This window comes from Anguilla rostrata, chromosome 2 (genome assembly GCF_018555375.3).
Source record: "Anguilla rostrata isolate EN2019 chromosome 2, ASM1855537v3, whole genome shotgun sequence".
Lineage (NCBI taxonomy): Eukaryota > Metazoa > Chordata > Actinopteri > Anguilliformes > Anguillidae > Anguilla > Anguilla rostrata.
In genome coordinates this window covers 38,838,054-38,856,143 of record NC_057934.1, presented here as the reverse complement: position 1 = coordinate 38,856,143, position 18,090 = coordinate 38,838,054, and the positions used below count along the sequence as shown (strand labels likewise).

The 18,090-nt window shown below is 41.8% G+C and overlaps 2 protein-coding genes across 9 annotated transcripts in view; both read right to left on the bottom strand.

The window, feature by feature from the left end:
• Positions 1-322, bottom strand: part of cmn (calymmin) — a 32,891-nt gene extending 32,569 nt beyond the window's left edge. For 6 of the 7 annotated variants that reach the window (XM_064324535.1, XM_064324536.1, XM_064324538.1 and 3 more), the window contains exon 1: positions 198-321. The gene's annotated coding sequence lies outside the window, so the exon portion shown is untranslated. Of the gene's footprint in view, positions 1-197 lie in introns of all 7 variants that reach the window. The other variant, XM_064324540.1, reaches the window with a different exon arrangement.
• A 5,498-nt stretch (positions 323-5,820) lies between these two features.
• On the bottom strand, positions 5,821-18,079 carry patl2 (PAT1 homolog 2). 2 transcript variants are annotated; one of them, XM_064324562.1, is made up of 19 exons: positions 17,926-18,079; positions 17,260-17,419; positions 16,819-17,093; positions 16,635-16,700; positions 14,846-14,899; positions 14,521-14,703; positions 14,369-14,428; positions 14,044-14,123; positions 13,638-13,712; positions 13,207-13,330; positions 12,529-12,649; positions 12,302-12,399; positions 11,426-11,479; positions 11,194-11,336; positions 10,856-11,012; positions 10,010-10,150; positions 9,349-9,446; positions 8,005-8,145; positions 5,821-7,096 (listed from the first exon to the last, which is right to left on the bottom strand). In XM_064324562.1, exons 1-19 carry the CDS (start codon positions 17,941-17,943, stop codon positions 7,060-7,062), a joined length of 2,085 nt encoding a protein of 694 aa, XP_064180632.1. In that variant the 5' UTR covers positions 17,944-18,079; the 3' UTR covers positions 5,821-7,059. The 2 variants fall into 2 exon arrangements, with proteins under 2 accessions (XP_064180632.1, XP_064180631.1); XM_064324561.1 differs by having other exon boundaries at positions 13,975-14,123; positions 17,926-18,078.
• Between the last annotated feature and the right edge of the window lie 11 nt (positions 18,080-18,090).

The following is an 18,090-nucleotide window of genomic DNA, read 5'->3' as shown; positions in this document are numbered from 1 at the left end:
GGCATTTATTTGTCTGTTTCTCCACAGTCACTTAACCAAATACAAGCAGTGAGAATTAGAGCACACTGAAGAAAAACTCTCACCTCTGGACTGTGGTATTTTAATATGATGTGCAAACATTTACAAGCATTTGAATTAAATAACAGTTATGTTGAAACCATCGAGATATACAAGAACTGGAGACAGCTTCTACTTACCGGTTTCATGGATTCCTATGGGAGCTGCTCAATGGTGCATGAAGCCAATTCATGGAGGCTGCCATGTTTGACTGTGGGGCTTTTGGCACCAGAGCGTGCACACTGGGTACCTAAACCTGAAGGATCATGGTAAACCCGGTAAATACAAAGCAATGACATTAACCCGCGTGGCTGCGCTCCAAAACAGTTTTCAGATGGTCTGACAAACTGACTTTGCTGGCTAGCTACAGGATTTTGTGGAAGAAAACAAGAGACTCATTGTGACCAGGCCATTTCTAATGTGGTTTCTAACATGTCTGCTAGTTGAAGTAATAAATAAGGCAGTCAATGTTTTTACAGAAAAATTCAGTAACACATTAGCTAGCTAGCTATATACATACTTATGTAAGAGTTGCTGGTATGCGAGCAAGCAAGCCTGAAATGCAGTGAGAAGTTGTGGTTAGCTAGCTAACTAAATAACTATTATGTTACACAAGCTAGCTATTGAGCTGACTGACTGACTAGGCCCAGTCTGTTAGCTAAACAGTAGAACAGTTGTACTTGGCTAACAGGACAGGCATAGTAAAGACAAATAATCAGAAAATTCCTTCTTTCTGACTGTTTTTTGTGCCCACTGAGCTCATAGTCACTATTCACACTGACTTTCCAACTTATTGGACTGTTGTGTTGCTTGCATACCTTGCTCGTTATACAGACAAAATTGTCCAATTGACAGCATGACTCAGATGTATAGAGATGGACTGTTTAGTCACTGATCTGTAATGTATCTGAAGTGAAGCAACAGAAAGCATTGACGAAAGGGGGTGGGTATTGATACATCACCCTAACGGAAGCATCTGGTTGTAAAAACACAAAGATGTCCTAATTTGACAGACATGCAAAAAATCATTGGCTTGCCTTCATCTCCTTTTGATCGGAGGTCTGTCTTTGCTCAGGTGGGAAGAGGCACTCAGAATATAAGGAACCCTATTCCTGAAGATTTTATATCTTAGTAGGTCTGTGAATCCTGGTTGGAGGGTTTTCATGTGGATAATGAAAAGGCTGTTTCAGTGATTGCTGGCAAAGGTGGAAAGAGAAGCTGCAGACATACTGACCCTCTATGTCCATGGTTTGATGAAATCATTTAGCTAATAAATGACTATCCGAAATTAAAACAGTGGTTTCATAGAAAAACAGAATGACAGCCATCATCATCATTCCCTTAATAAATATTGAAAAGGGAAAAAGTTGAGTTCTACATCACACGAATAGGTCAGACAAAAAGAGGTTAATTTTACTGGATTGTCACCCAGAATATCCTATTCAGGAAGGGGTGGTTTCAGGGCAAAAGGGTGATGTTTAAATATCTCAGGGAAGTCTGACGGCCAGCATGTGCCTAACAACCAAGTTCATGCTGTGAACCGAATGGCAGCTACTCAAACTGGCACTGTTGGATTCAGTCATAACATTCACCATAATCATAACAATGCAGAGAAAAATGACTTATAGAAATTATTCTACCATTACCTCAATTCCCAGTGCAATTTTCAGAATCTAGTACTGACATACATTAGAGCGCTATCCACATGCTCAATGCGAGCCGTGACGTCGGCGGTTCGAATACAACCGCCGACCTTTGTCGCACGACTCTCCCTCTCTCTCCTCCTAATTCTTCCTGTTTCTCTACACTGTTCTACCAAACAAAGCTGAAAAAAGCCCCCCACCCCCACCCCAAAAAAAAAATCTGATCATGTATGTGTGGAATGCCCCCGCCCCTCTAAAAGTTAATACCTCTTCATTTGGTTGTGCTGTCCATCAACCTTTCCCAAGGAGAGCCAGACAGAGATAACATTGACGGTGGGCTTCTGTGTCACAGATTTGTTCAACTGTCTGCAGCTAGAATCCACACTAAAATAGACGAGCTGCCAGAGACAGTGATTATGTGCACATACACTTACACAGACAACATTCTTTTCCAATTTTTTCAGCATCCTGATATTTCATAACAGCCTGTTTGTGTAAAACTTTTGTGTATTTCATATAATTTCATATTTCTGTTAAATGGATACATTAGCTGATTGGATTGCCTCCAGGGGAAATATTATTATTATTATTATTATACACTGATTAGGGAACTCCATAAAATCCACCTTTATGTAAAAAAGTAAGGTTTACTAGTTCGTGTGTTGGCAACAGATTAGTCCGCTAGCTAATAAATGTATTAACAGAAATGTTTGGGACATAGAGCTACTGGATTTCAACATAACTATGAGCTGTCCATCAACACTTACAAGATTTCAATAATTATGTTCCATAATATAGGAGTTCAGAATTGTAAAATTATAGGCCTGTCCAATTGCTGTAGCATTCTCTCATTTATTGATCCTTCAGCTGTCCCATTCACTGTTTCTACCCGTCCTCTCTTACAGTACAGTACCTTCCCACATTTCTCAAACACAGAGCACTTATCTAGCCCCACCGTTTCTCCTTCTGTCCCGCATTCCCGCTCACCCTCAGACAATAGGACAATATTGACTCTGTCGGCTCACTTTTGATTTATCAAGCTACGATGTCTGTAAACACAGCAAACACAACCACACATGCTCATAGTCACAGAGAAGGGAAAACATATGGGAACTGGGTGGATATTGATAAATACAATGTTTTCTCTTTTAATATACATCTCATTTCTAACTTTCTGTCCAGTTCTGCTTTTCGCCTTACTCTTTCCCTTACACACTCTCATGTCCTCTCCTCTCTTCACACAGAAATAGTGCCTATTTCTTAGCTCTACCACTTTCTTTTACTCTTACCCACCAACATTAGCAGTTTACTGTCAATGCGGTTCACTCCTGTTAATCAGGAATTTCACATTAGGGTGGTTATCGCTAAGGCAACATTATCTTTGTCCTCTTTCCCACAATAAAGGTTCTCAGAAGATGGGCAGTGGGCATGTTTAAAAAGTGCAGTGATTCCTACATGGTAAAACCAGTGTATAAATACTCATTAATAAAATCTGATAATGTGCAGTTTTACATGTGAATTGGTTGATTACAAGACCTCCATAACATCTGGGAAAGATATTTTTTCTTGATTTGGCCATGCAATGAAAATTTCCTCAGCAGCCTCCCCCCCCCCATCTTTCTGCAGTACGCATATAACGTTAAAAGATTTAATTCAATGTTCTACTGGGAGTTCTGCCGTTAATTGAGGGTGTGACCGAAAATATCGGTGGCGCTCACTGACGAAAGTTTTTCACATTTACCGTTCGATTGAGCAAGTACCATGCGCAGTACATTTATGGGTTAGTGCTGTCAGGTTGTACTAGCTACTTTACATGAACCTTGTACGGCGAACAGCACAGTTACTGCTTGTCACTTGTACCACCACTGTAATGAACAAAAAAAACAAAAAACGACCTTTTCTATGAGAAATGTGTTGTCGAGCTCACGCGCATACGCTACTGGCGACATTGTAAAGCTCCGTTTTGCCCTCCGTACTATATAGGTAGCTAGCTATGGCACGTCGTCACCTCTGTAACGTTGTTTGTTGTCCTCCGTGTGTCCATACATCTGTATCGGTGGTTGTAGCTGTGTGTCCTTAGCTCCTACTGATGCGTGCAGGATAGCATCTGTACGCGCTATCTAGGTTAACTAAAGTAGGCGATCCGTACGCGCTAACTAGGTTAGCTAAAGTAGGCGAAACGCGAAAATGTTAGGGTTAGCTAAAGTAACTTTAGGCGCAGGGCACAACATTTTTTAAGCACAGCTTTTTCGCCGAACGTTACTTTAGTTAACCCTAACATGTTCGCGTTTCGCCTACGCCTAAAGGAAGCACCTCCTGCGCATGCGTCCCGTTTCGCCTACTCCTACTAACGAAGCACCACATGCGCATGCGTACTACTAAACGTCCCTCTCAGGTCGTCCGTTAGTGCGTGAGAGAGTGACCACAATTTGCCATACATAGTCCACGGCGCCAGTTACTGCGCGCCCTGGGAAAAACTAAAGTGGTTCCCAAACTCACTCGTGGGGCCCCTTGTGTACACTGGTTTTACGTAACAACCGCAATTAAAATCCCAAATAACAAGGCTCCTAATTGGTGTGTGGACACTTGCCCACAACTAACCATCTGTTAGATAGAGAATTCAAAGTCAAAGTAAATGATATGGAGCCAAAGCTAAATTGTGCTTTAGGAAAAAAAAAAAAAAAAAAAGAAACCCTTGTTCAACAACCTCAGTAGGTTGAGTGAAGCACGCTGTCCAGAACGTAGGACAGCTACAACTGGAGTTGGCAAATGAAACGTTCTATCAATTGTATTTTTTGCTTTATTATATGGAGGTTGAGGGCTAGGGCCAGCAATGTTCTGAAGCCACCCCTAGCCCTGTTTTCTGCTCTTGTCTTTTGTTATCTCTTTTAATGGGCGATTGTCTGGGGGTGTACACTACCCCAGTGTTTCTTCCAAAGGAAGATGCAGAGGTGGCATGGGTGGTAGATGTCATGTGCTGCTGTAGCTGGCAGGCCAGGGGAGTGATGTGTGCCTGAGTGACAGAAATCTTAAAGGGTTTGGCATATGGAGTGCAGTAGTCTGGCAGTGGGGAAGCAATGAGTGCTTATATGGCAGGCTGCAGACCAGCACTGTGCGTGTGACACATGCATCTGTAGTCTGGGAGGGGGGGGGGGGGGGGGCAGCTGGGGTCCAAGTTCCATCCTGGCTGACTTTGACAGTGATGGAATTTTTTTGAACGCTTGCATCACCATCAATGGAGTAATTCTTGTGTTGCTTCATCTTCACTGGTGTGTCCATGTGTGCAAACATGCGCAGCTATCCAAGTCTGCAGTGCAAACAGTAATGCAGTCCATTCCAAGAGGCCCAGTCTTCTAAGCTGTCTGCCAACTTCACTGACAGCTGGCCCGTACATTTGTTTACACTGGAGCTTGAAGAAAAGTCAAAGACTGGCACGAAACGAATACGCTGATCAGCCACAACATTAAAACCACCTGCATTTTTCTGCTTTAATATTTTATTTTCTCTGTTTGTAATCAAACAATTCACATGTGGTCAAAGTGCAGACTTAGAGCTTTTATTAAAGGGTATTCTTATAAATTTTGGTTTCACCATGTAGTAATTACAGCACTTTTTATACGTAATCCCCCATTTCAGCGTTTTAAACAAATTAACAGTCTGAGTCTGCGCTCTGACCACGTGTGAATTGTTTTATTACAAACAGAGAAAATAAAATGTTAAATCAGAAAAAAGCAGAAAAATGCAGGTGGTTTTAATGTTGTGGCTGATCGGTGTATATTACCACAGTGGAATGCGTACGCGTTAACCCTTCCACCAGGACAGACCTTCGACTAAAAGATGAGAAATGGACACGTCTGACAAGACATGGGGAGGGAAAGGAAGGGGGGGGGGGGGGCTGAAATTAATTTGAAACTGCAGAGTGGAAAAAGTAACCCACATATGCTAAAAGGATGTATACCTACATACTGCCAGAACTCAAAATGGGACAAATGTAACGTATTAGAATATTTGAGAACTCAGATCTAGATTTTATAGAAAAATTGCTGGTTTCCGGAAATTATTTAATGGACTGTCATTGTATGGTAGCATAGGGCATCATAATAAGAGCATAAAGTCACACTTAACATTTTTGAATTTTATTCAATGTTGCAAGTGCTGTACAAGAGTGACACTGTATTTACACTGTGATTTAAACAAAACTCAAAAGAAAATTAAAACTAGTTACAATTTTAAATCAGGACAGAAATGAGAAAATTACAAAACAATTGCAAAATTAGGTTTAACTTTCTTTGGAAATAATCAAAAATAGTAAAGAAATGCAAAAATGAGCATGTTTGTAAATCATTCCTCCTTGGAAAAAGCGTTACAGAAAAGACAGTATCATTCTTAAAACAATAAACCCCTTTACCTACAAGGTGCAATTGCAAAATATTAAGCATATTCACATTAGTCTGCCATTCAAACCCTATTAGACACTACTCTCCTTAAGTTCCATTTCAGAAGTCTCGGTTCATATACAGAATCTACACTACATCTGTATGTACAGTTGAACAGAACAGGTTTTTCTTTCGGCTTTCTTTTTAACAATTGTTCAAGATGGAACTGAACTAACTGAACTGCGCAGAAAGCATGGTTTCTGTGTTACTGTAATGGAATACACCGCAATATTACACTGACATTCCCAACCCATTTCTGAAGGACAGAGAACGGTAAAGTAGTACTGTCAAGTGGGACAGGTTGACTAGAGCTACCCGGCTTTTAGCCAGTGGACTAAGAGTCAATGTGCACCATCTATTGACAAACTCTGAGCATTACATGCCACCAGAGAATACTGCTGAAAATATTGTAAAACAGCACAATGATGATGGAAAATGACAACCACATGTTGTGGGAAACTGTATTATGTCATTCTGTAAAGGTTGTGGCTAAAAGGAAAGCAGGGCAACATAGTCAGTTGCACTAGATTTTATGCCCCCCTTTTGCTATATCAGTGAACTGTACTCTGAATTTACACACTACTGAATTTTGAGAATATCAGCAGGTTATAGTATCTGAGGTCTGAAGGAAGAACTAGAAAAGGTGAAGGTGAGGAAAAGTGAAAGAAATAAAGGGGAAAACATTCATAGAAAGGGTGCAAGAGTGAAGACAGGGAAGAGAAGGAAGAACAGGAGCAATTAAGCAACTTCACAGAATTGTGTACAAGGTACCAGGCACGTTGTCACACACTCCACTTTGCTGAATTGATTTCAGAGGTTTAAATCAATATACCTGGATTGATTCTATAACCCCAGAAACATTAGGCATTCGCGAGTAGTCCTTTTTTTCCTGCTCTCGTCTTTTCTCCATTTTATCTCAGCCATTAGGAAGGGACAGCAGGACAACCAGTTGTTGACCTCCTGAAAACAGAAGAAAAACAGAGATTAACACAGAAAATACTACACCAGGGGTGCACACAACCAGTAATTCACAGTTAGGCTACAAAGTCACAATGTCAATTTATAACGATCATCAGGGAAAAATGGGGGGAAAAAAGCTTTGCTGAACACATCATAAAAATTACAGCTAGAACTTTTGCACACAACTTCCTTATTATGCTTTTCTTTTTATGAGCTGTAAATCACTGTATGAGAGTGATGTACAAATTAATGCATTCATTTTCTGCCGGATTTCATGGCCAAACAACGCTTACTGTATATCCAACGATTATGACATTAACTGATGTAACAACTATGACTACAGAGGTTCATATCCCCAATATTCACATACACTTAATTCACTTGATTGGAAAACAGCTATATTGAGCACTAATAAATATAAACAAAAAAAATGTTATTTGGAGCGCAGATTAAAGGCGCCAGTACACTCCAAACAAAATAAAACTTTTGTTCAAAAAGAGTAGTTTTGAACAAGAAAAACAAAAACAGGTGTTTTCAGTTGAAATATCAAGGTGTGTGCATGCCCTCAGCGCAAACTGCTCGCAAGCAGTTGACTGGTTGGTGGTTTGTTTCTGAAAAGTTTGCACGTCATTTGGAGAATACTGCCTACTTAGCTGACAACGGTTAGTAAATTTAAATATTTCTCTCAAGCAAAATCCATTTGGAGTTTTCAGAGCTCAAATATAATTCGCTATAATACATGGCATTTTACCTAAATATTTTTACTCCAACTAGACCAATATCTGCCTTTTGTACCTCAATAGACAAAATCACAAAAATTCACCAGTAGATGAAGACCTGTGATTCCAAGGCTGCACTGCAATGAACAAATGCATACATAAATTATACAGCAGTAACTTTGTACTGACTCCATGCTGTTCTCCAGCTGGTGGACGGTACGCTTGTCCAGGTAGCGGCAGAAGAGGGACAGCAGATTCGAGGGTAAGAGCAGGGGCTCCACCAAGGAGCACTGAGAGAGCTGCCGGGCCACCTGGAACACGGTCTCTGTCCTGAAAGTACAGGTAAGACGGAGTTCAGAACATATACAAGACTGCAAACTACAACCTTGGCTATTGTACATGATACCCAGTGTTTGTCACAAACAGTATCACAGCAGGAAATTTAGTCCTTCAGTGGCAAGAACCGCCTCCAGCCATTTGCTGAGAAATCACCAATCAGTCCAAACATAGTAGGATCCAATTCATGCCTACTCAAAAATGACCAATTATGGGAAATTACATGATTTCCTGGAGTGGTGAGAATAGCTATTGACCAATTCATTTTATTCAGCAGCGTTCATGTGGCAATAACAGTGTAACATTTACCAGTAAGACTGATTGGTCAGCTGGAGAGGTTTGCCATTTTGCATTAGAGCAAAGAAAAACTGAATCAAACTACCAACAAGCAATTTCTCCAGTTATTGAATAACTAGAGGAAATCACCCTCTTATGACCACTGCGGACTGCCTGTTGAGCATCTAGAGGGCGCAATTACTGTGGAAACCAACAGGAACCTACAGGACTCCGGCTGACTTTTAGTCACCCTACCCTGTCAGGTCAAGTCAAATTGTGTCCAGCCATTGCACCCTTCTAAATCAGTTTAATAACTGAGCATTGAAATAGCAATGGCTAGGCTGCTGGGCTCAGTTTTCTCTGAGCTAGATAGACCTCTAAATTCAATGTTCTAAATTCGTAAATTAAAATAAATAAGAAATTTTGCTCCTTGTTGTAATATTTAGGCTTTGCTATCAGAATCTCACTTCTTAAACCTGTTGCTACAAGACTCCTCTGTAAACAGAAAAATGTAAACAAATGCACAGAAACGGTTATTTACAAGAAGTGTCACTTTGGTTAAGTATTTGGTCATAAATTAATAGATTTTGAAAACTTGTTTGACCAAAAATGTGGCTCTTACGAGGCGTTTAGACATCATTACCTCTTCAAATGTTTCAATTTCCTCATTAAATCCACTCTAAACAATTTGAACTGCACAAAATCCATTCGTGATTGGTCTCAGATTAATCACGGCTCAATGATAATTACCTTGTACGCTCAGAAATAGCTACTAGACAACTGCAGCAGACTACAAAATGCCGGCCTTCAAAACTAACAGTATAAATATTGAGAGCCGTCCACAATGACAGGAAAGTTAAGTGACAGATGTAGGATAGCACACGTTGCTGTTGACAATAAAACGGAAAGCAGAGGTCTCACCAAGTCTCAAAATCTCCAATGCTTGGCTCCATAGGGACTTCAGAGGACAGCAGTCTCTCCCCTTGAGACAGCAGGGCATAAAGCAGGGAGATCCCAAACTGAGAAAGAAAATACAACGTGAACAGTAGCACAAATTGCATGAATTTCACCAAGCAAATCTTCCTACGTTTAACATAGTCTGGTTTTTTTTTTATGATGACATTTACATCTATGTGGACTGGTTTCAAACAGCACATACGGGACTATATCGAACTATCATTTTTCTACCATACATCAGGAGATCAGCCACCTAATCAAGCCAAGATTGCGTACAACAGGAGCTTGGTTTGTGGCAACCGCTAATCTAGCATACCAGCTATGCATCAGGTTGGCATTGTTCAGCTGCCCTAGACAGACTCAACTCAAAAGATTAGTGCATTAAAATCAGCCAATGGAAACAAATGAGGCAATGCTGTGTTTCAAGGTGTCCAACCCCCTTGCCTCTTGCGTTGCACAGTCCTGAAGCATTAGCTGCACTCACCTCCCAGACTCATTTACATTTTATAGCTTTTCTCCCCCCAAGGAACGGATTGTGTTCAATCATGCAGTGCGTGAACCTGATCATTTTGAACAGCGATACCAACACTGGCCAGATCCTATGAGAGCACTGAGCAGAACAGACCTTGTTTTGACAGGCCAGTGAAAGCTGGGACTCTCTGGTTTCAGGTAATGTAGATGTGAAGTCCCGGAGCACCCCAATGAGCTGACTAAAGGACAGCCGTCCAATCACGGTGCAGAGAGATGGGTACAGAACCGGGAGAGCCTGGGGAGGGAATAAAAAACTGGCACATTTTCACTGACATACAGTAGTCCTTTTTAAAAATTGACACTTTAAATATTCAATTAAATGTTTGTGAGCAAATGGATAGGTTAGTAGTAATATTTAAATTTGGTTACATATAGACTGATCTGATATTTATTGGTGCTGTGGCAGTTTAATGGAACAGGTGTGAGAAGTCTCACACACACCCTCACCTTTCCTACTTACAGGTCAGGGGCACTAACCATTTACAATACATGTAAATCTCTGTAGGACAGTATGCAGTTCCAATGAGGTACTGTATCCAACCCTTGTCCGAGGACGCCAATTTCAAAATGACTTTGAACACTTGTGCATGCATGGTACCTGCTGTCCCTTGCTAGTCCAAGTGGGTTTGTTACATTAAATTCATTAGTTTAGGTCAGTGGTTCCCAAACCCGGTTCAGTTTTTTGGTACTCTCAGGAGTGCATTTTGAACAGGACCTGGACAAGCATGACTTGCGAACCACATTCTGATGAGAAGCAGGGGCAGACATCACATGCTTCTAAGGACAGCACATGCTCTGCACTCTCCTAAATCAGCAAGAGCCTGTGATAAGCATTCCAGCACAAGCATGATAGAGCATTCAAACTTAGGAAGAAAATGGGGGGGGGGGGGGGGAGTATTTAAAAAATTGGAAAAAAAAACCAAGACACATTCACACTGACCTCGTCCGTGTCTCTGCTCATCAGGACTGATAGGTGTGACGTCACAATGCTCAGAATATGTAACGCAGCGTCGTGGGACAGGAAGGGGAGGAGCCGAGCCAGCAGTCGCTTCCCTTTGGACACCAGGAGACACGGCAAGAATTCCTCTCCTGACTCTCTGAGCAGAAAAGGAAAAGTACACCCAAATAGCCCCACATCTGCAGACTGAGGCAGCAGATGGGTATGAAAAGACTTGGGAGGAGCTCAACTGGCTGTGAATCTACGCTTAATGACAGGAAGCGCCAACTTTTCTTTCCCAATGCCGTTTGTCCAGTCGACCAGAGAACGGATGGACTCACAGAGCAACGGGGTGCTGCAGCTGTCTGTAGATCAGCTCCACTCGTCTCTGCATCTTCTCCCTCAGCCGGCTCCTCTCCCCCTCGCTGAACGCAGAGGCCTTTCTCCTCTCCCCCTCCTCCACTTCCAGCAGGATCATGAACAGCTGAGTGGAGACACATGGCACACGGCACACTCAGAGCCAGAGCAGCACAGTCCAGGGGCAGGAACTCCCGATTAGGAGGAAAAAAATACCTTTTCCAAGTTGTGAAGAACTGCTAGCCTCTGTTGTCTGGTGTCTTTTTGTTCCTGTTGAGACATGCGCATTCAATGCTGCAACATTAACCTTACAAATTAAATTTATCCTTGGTTGACCCTTTGACTGGCTAGCTGCCCACCAATAAGAGCACTCACATGGATGTAATTTCTTGCTAGCCACAATAGACACATGAATCCATGGAGGGCATTAACTTAGCAAGCATTAAAAATGAGTCCATGCCTGTAGGTAGAATTGTGTGCATGTCTGTATACTGTCTTTTATTCAATTTTCCAAACCACTGGTTAATTTGGAGAAATACAATCTCTGGATTACACTCTGCAGACAACCGCAACACAGACTCAAACTGACCATAAATAAAATACTTGGGATGTCTGCTCAAATGCAAGCCAACACAATCTACTGATGTTAGATTAATATCTAAAATACTAAGTTAGCCAATGGCTTCATTTGCTTGTTAACTTGCAGAACTAGTCTACTCTAGATCACTGATAATGTAGCAGCTGGGCCAAGGGAGTTATTGTTATGAAAGATACAATAAATATTGTGAGTGGTCTTAATGATGAGAAAGAGAATGACATTTAATGGGCTAACTTAACAAGCCAGGTGGAAATGTCACCCATCTTGTTTAATATTATCTTCAATAGCAATTTTGTTTTACAGAAAACAACAATACGAATAATGTAATGTGACCATGACATACCTGATAGTCACCAGATAAACAATGGGTTTCTTTTGCCTAATTCTTATAATATTAAAATAGAGTAGGGCTTGACAAAGGGTCCATTTTCTGTGATTCAATACCAGAGGTATAGTCCCAACCATAACAAATCTTAACAAGCTGGGCCTTTCACCTCTTCTGGACAGTGTGCGTGCACAGCATCGATTGCTCGTCGCGGGGAGAAACAGGTTGACACAGCCACTTGTCCCAAAGAGCCTTCAATGTGTACAACTGAAAAAAAGAACACACGATTACAAAGCCCTCTATTCATTCACACACTTGCACACGTCTCGACACAATTACAAAAACGGACAAGTAGAGCCAGAGGAAGGAAACGGGTATAGGAGAGCTGGGGCAGACCTGGGGTATAGGAGTCGGTCTTGGTGACATATGGGGTGGTGAGTTTGGGCGGTTCCCTCTTTGCCCTGTCTCCCAGCAGTTCTTCTTCGGCCAGCTTGGCTTCCATTCGCTGGTAGTACTCCTGAGGACAATAAGAAAGTGAAGCAGGCCTTAGGCCCATGCGTTTTTAAAATGGTATACTGTACATAATTAAAATGCAACCATGTCACCCCTTTTGGCTCAATGCAAGATACATTTTGACCTCCAGTTGTTCAGATGGTAAAATCTGGCCCCAGTGGCAGCTCAACAGGCACTTGTCAATATTTTTTCATAGTAATACTTAAGCTGTGCTATCTATTTAATTATAGTAGCATTCAAAGTTATTTTCAAAGGACAACTGTTGCGGGTGTCAGATGTCTCTTCCTGTTAAGAGACTGTTTCAGTGTGTCGACAGGCCCGGCCTGATATTGAATCTGGACCCTGAGTTTGAAAATGAAGTGGTTGGCAGCACTGCAGAGCAGCACAATTACTGTGGAGAGCATGTGCTTGTCTGCATTCTCCTGACTTGACAGTGGAGGTTGCAGCAATGAGCTAGGCTTATGAATGCAACTAGGAATTCCAACTTGGGAGAAAAAAGGAACACATTTAAAGAACAATTATCCAACTTAACCGTGTAGAACTACACAAAGGTAACAGTACCTGGTAGTAATAGTCATCCAAGTGTGGGTTCTCACTCTGAAGCTGAATCATCTGCAGTCTGATAATCCACTCCTTCTCCTTAAAAGACATGAGCTGACCATGAGGGTCCCAGCTCTCTGTCTTTCTGGAGAATGAGACAGGTGGTGGGTATGGACATTAGCTTATGCTCACAGCCAGTCACTAACCAGATAACAATATAACAATAACAGAACATTTTCACCACTCTACACTGCTACCATGTATGTTGGTAGCAGAGTGTGTAAGATCATAGAGCACACACATTTGAACATATCACAGAACATTAATACTGCACTGAACTCAAAGGCTATTTTTACACTGAACAAAATCCAGCTGGACCAAATTCAACCAACACTGCCAATAAACACCAGGAAAGGCCAGCCCTGGGAGAAGCAGAAATGGCCGTCAATCACCTGTGAGCTCTCTGTTGACGCTGGCTTAGAAGCCGTCGGTGCTGGGGGTGGAGCTGTGTCACGTGACCTGGGAACCTTAGTGGTGGGAGGGCAAGATAGTTTGCACATTCACAGACCAAAAATACAAACAGAGGAATTAGATTTTTTTATGACAAGGCAAAATATCAGTTTTCAGGATCAAGTAACTGAAGAGAAACAGTACACTAAAATCAGACATGGGACAATTGTTGAATGTTCACATTTATTGTACTTGAGAAAGAAACAGAAAGAGTGGTATAAACAAATTTGAAGCAAAACACAGATGAAGAAAATGGGGGCTTATCCTGATAGAATATACCTGAATCGCTGCACAGGATTGGCAGAGGGGCTATAGAATGGGGCAGGGGTTGGGGAGTGGGCTCCAAACCTCAGTTGCATCATTTTTGGGGTGAAGGCCTGCGAGACAGGAGGTCGGGGGCACGAGGAGGGAGATCGCAAGCCTCCAGACTGAAAAGCACACAATGCACACTCAGACAAGCACTGTATGAACAAGTATGTTAAACGCATAACCTTCCTATAGGAAGCAATTAGACCGATGCGTAATATAGTATGAATAGGAACATAAAGCTCAGTCCTGAACAGCATAACACTGCAAGCAGCATCAAAGGCAACAACAACAAAATCAAATGAAGCAAATGGAAGAAAAAGAGTAGGGACAAATAATCTCAGCATATAGACCACAAGCAATTCACCTGGCTGTACTGCTGTGGAGGATGGACAGGGGAGCGAGGTATCATGGGATTCATCTGCATCTTGGGAGACAGAAATTTTAAACTGACTGACCAGAACTAACAAAGACAATAGAATATTGGATACAATGGGTTACCAAGGAACCAACACATACTTGAGACAGATATCTTTGTCCAAAAGGCCTCGTTGAGAGTTGCCCTTGTTGGCCTGATCTCTTGCCCGGCCCAGCTCCTCTGAATGCTGGGAAAGGACGTTGAAGAGGTGACAGGAAGTCCAGAGTGGTAGGCAGGATTCTGGCTGGACCCGGTCGATCAATGACACCGACGATAGCCTTGTCCTGGGAACATTAATGCAGCAATTAAACTAGACATGTCCCGTATTAGATTTAGCCAGGAAAATTTGGGAATGTTTGAATGTTGCACGCACGCGCACACATGCACACACATTTCACTATGCTGGTACTAATGCATGCGCAGTACCTGTAGGATGGATCCTGGAATGCATCTCTGAGTGCCATAGGATGACAACACCCACTGCCAGAGAAGGGGAAATTTTAGCAGTTCATAGTACGGTAGGTGATTTAGTGCAATATGAAACAACAACTGCCAAAGCAAAGGACTCATTCCACAATTTCTTCATTAATTTGCCACTCATTAAAAAAAAAAAGAAATGTTCATTGGCTGTTCATAATCTTTTTAATGGTTAACATTTTTTTGTAAAAACAACCCAATAGCTATCCATCTTTTACACTTACTGAGAAGGTGTCATTAATAAGATTTTATCTTCTGACAATGTATAATTATAACATGTAACATGCAATTTGTATATGTACAAAAAACACCACAAATGAGCCAATGACCATTCCAGATTTTAATAATCCATGAACTTGGGTCTGATAATATGTAGGCTATTAATTGTAGGGAAAAAATTGCAAGCAAGTGACAGCTGACCAATATGATCATAGACAGGGGAGGATTCAAACACTACAACCACTATTCAACTGGAAAGACCGTCTACAAATGAAGTCAGTCAAACATGCTCTATGCATTACACTACAGTACTATTTGCTAATGTCAGAGGTCTGATGTAATGCATAGAGCATTTGACATTAGAAGTGAAATCCACTGATTCTGCTGAAGGAGGGACATTGCAGTTGCTCTAAACTAGTTATTCAAATTTAAATCCAGCCCTGAGAAAGGGTAAAACGGGGCAGTGTATTAATGTCTGGTTCAAGGGCTTAGGCCTATATGGAGGTGGTAACTGATCACAAGCTTTTTAAAAAGTAGTAACACAGATTTATATATTTACAATTTGAAAGAGTGATTTGAGGTGGCCTTTCCTGCAGAATGGTAGTTCTAGCAAACTATTTTACCTCTCCCCATGTGTATCATCATCTTGATAGGCTGTCACTCATGTTTTTCCATAATCAAATATTATACATGATCAGATTACAAGGTTACAGTTTACCGCAATTGCAAGCCAATGGTCATTTTTGAAATCCACAAAAACATCACTGTCCATTAATGTGCCCCTTTTGACTGCAGGGCATTTGTTTTTTATTTGTTTCTTTTTAACAAAAAACATGCTTGAAGGTTACTATAGCAAAGTTACAAAACCCATATCCTACTAGGTTTTATGTTTCTTCAGTTCTCATATACACTCACCGACCACTTCATTAGGTACACCTGTTCAACTGCAAACTGCAGCCGTTAACGCAAATATCTAATCAGCCAATCACGTGGTAGCAACTCAACGCATTTAGGCATGTAGACATGGTCAAGACGATCTGCTGAAGTTCAAACCAAGCATCAGAATGGGGAAGAAAGGTGATTTAAGTGACTTTGAACATGGCATGGTTGTTGGTGTCAGACGGGCTGGTTTGAGTATTTCAGAAACAGCTGATCTACTGGGATTTTCACGCACAACCATCTCCAGGGTTTACAGAGAATGGTCCGAAAAAGAGAAAATATCCAGTGAGCGGCAGTTCTCTGGGCGAAAATGCCTTGTTGATGGCAGAGGTCAGAGGAGAATGGTCAGACTGGTTCAAGCTGATAGAAAGGCAACAGTAACTCAAATAACCACTCGTTACAACCGAGGTATGCAGAAGAGCATCTCTGAACACACAACACGTCAAACCTTGGGCTACAGCAGCAGAAGACCACACCAGGTGCCACTCCTGTCACCTAATGAAGTGGCCGGTGAGTGTACACCTCAATAGGAAAGGATTTTGATGTAGTCAGAAATTCAGTATGAAAATGAGTGACTCACAGCATCTGAGTCCTTAGCCTGCCAAGAGGAGCTGGTGCCACTGTCCACAATAGCACTGTCCAGACTCTAAGAAATATCACACTGATATAAAACAAAGTCTAAAACAGTTTTTAAGTGCTTTCAATGACCAGAAGCAATTAGTTCGTCGGGTCAGTAATTTTGTTTTGTGGTGGGTCAGGCTTACCTTCAGGCTGGGTCTTCCTTCCACAGTCCTCATTACAGCTGGGTCATCAAACATTTTTCCTCTCCCCCCAAGCCGCTCCTTGTCCCCCCTTTCCCTTGCCTGCATCCCTGACCAGGCCTGTGGCTGAATTCGAGAATCGGGTCCAGGTTTTGGTAGGGAGGGAGAGCTGGGAGCGCAAGGACGTGACTGTGAAGGTGGTGCTGGTGATTTGTCTCCACAAAAGAGTAAGAGGTCAGTTGGATCCCCTTCAGCATCGTCCACACCCATGTCAAGACCTAGATAAAACACATTTTTCTTTAAATAAAAGCTTAAGCTATTCTTTGACCGTTTCGCCCATTCCACTGCAAACAATGGTAAGGAGTAAATAGTTCATTCAGCACCGACAAATTCCACCATTTAGCCTAATTACTCCCCATTAGACCCCTTCCCAGACTTGCATACCCAATCCAAAAGTCTCTTCATTGTACAGATCTATTTCCTCATCTTCTTCAACCATCTCCTGTAGAAGACCACATCCCTCAGCTTCACCTCCATCCTCTTCCTCACTCCATTTGCCCCCATCCTCTGGCCACTGCGAGTGGGAGAGTGGGCATTCCACATCCTAGAAAGAGGACACTAGTTAGCATAAACAAATTAAGACAGGCTATACCAAATTAAGGCAACAAAAAAAGAAAACTCTGTATGGTCATTGGCTGAAGTCGCAAACACTGCATTACTGTATTTCTCATCAACACTGCTGACATATCGGACGCAAAACCGTACCACTACAGGACGAATTCAAAAACCGGGAAAGGGTTGGAAAGAGACTAACAAAAATTAGCCAACAATTAAGTTTGTACTTTCTGCGAGACACCAGAAATGTAAAAGTACTTTGATTGAGGTGTGTTTGGTGGCTCTGCAAACAGGCAAGACATATTCAAAGTATTTTTCGACTTCTAGATGGTATTACATCGAGCAAATTATCCGTATTGACTGCTTTGTTGTTAGACTTAATTAGAATCAAAACAAAACGGCATCTCAAATTAAAAGTAAGATAGACTTCCTTAAGGTGAAATCATTTTTAAACGAAATGTGAACCTTACAGCTAGGTAACGTTACTGGACTTACGTGGTCTGATTTACTCATTTAATTCCGAAAATATTTTACAGCTCCGTCGTTCGCTATCCAGCTGACCTTGGAAACAGGCGCCGCATTCTCAACACCCTTTTTAAATTTACCGCACCTGCGCCACGCGTGAGTACCTAGGAAAAGTGACATGCGCACTGTGCACTT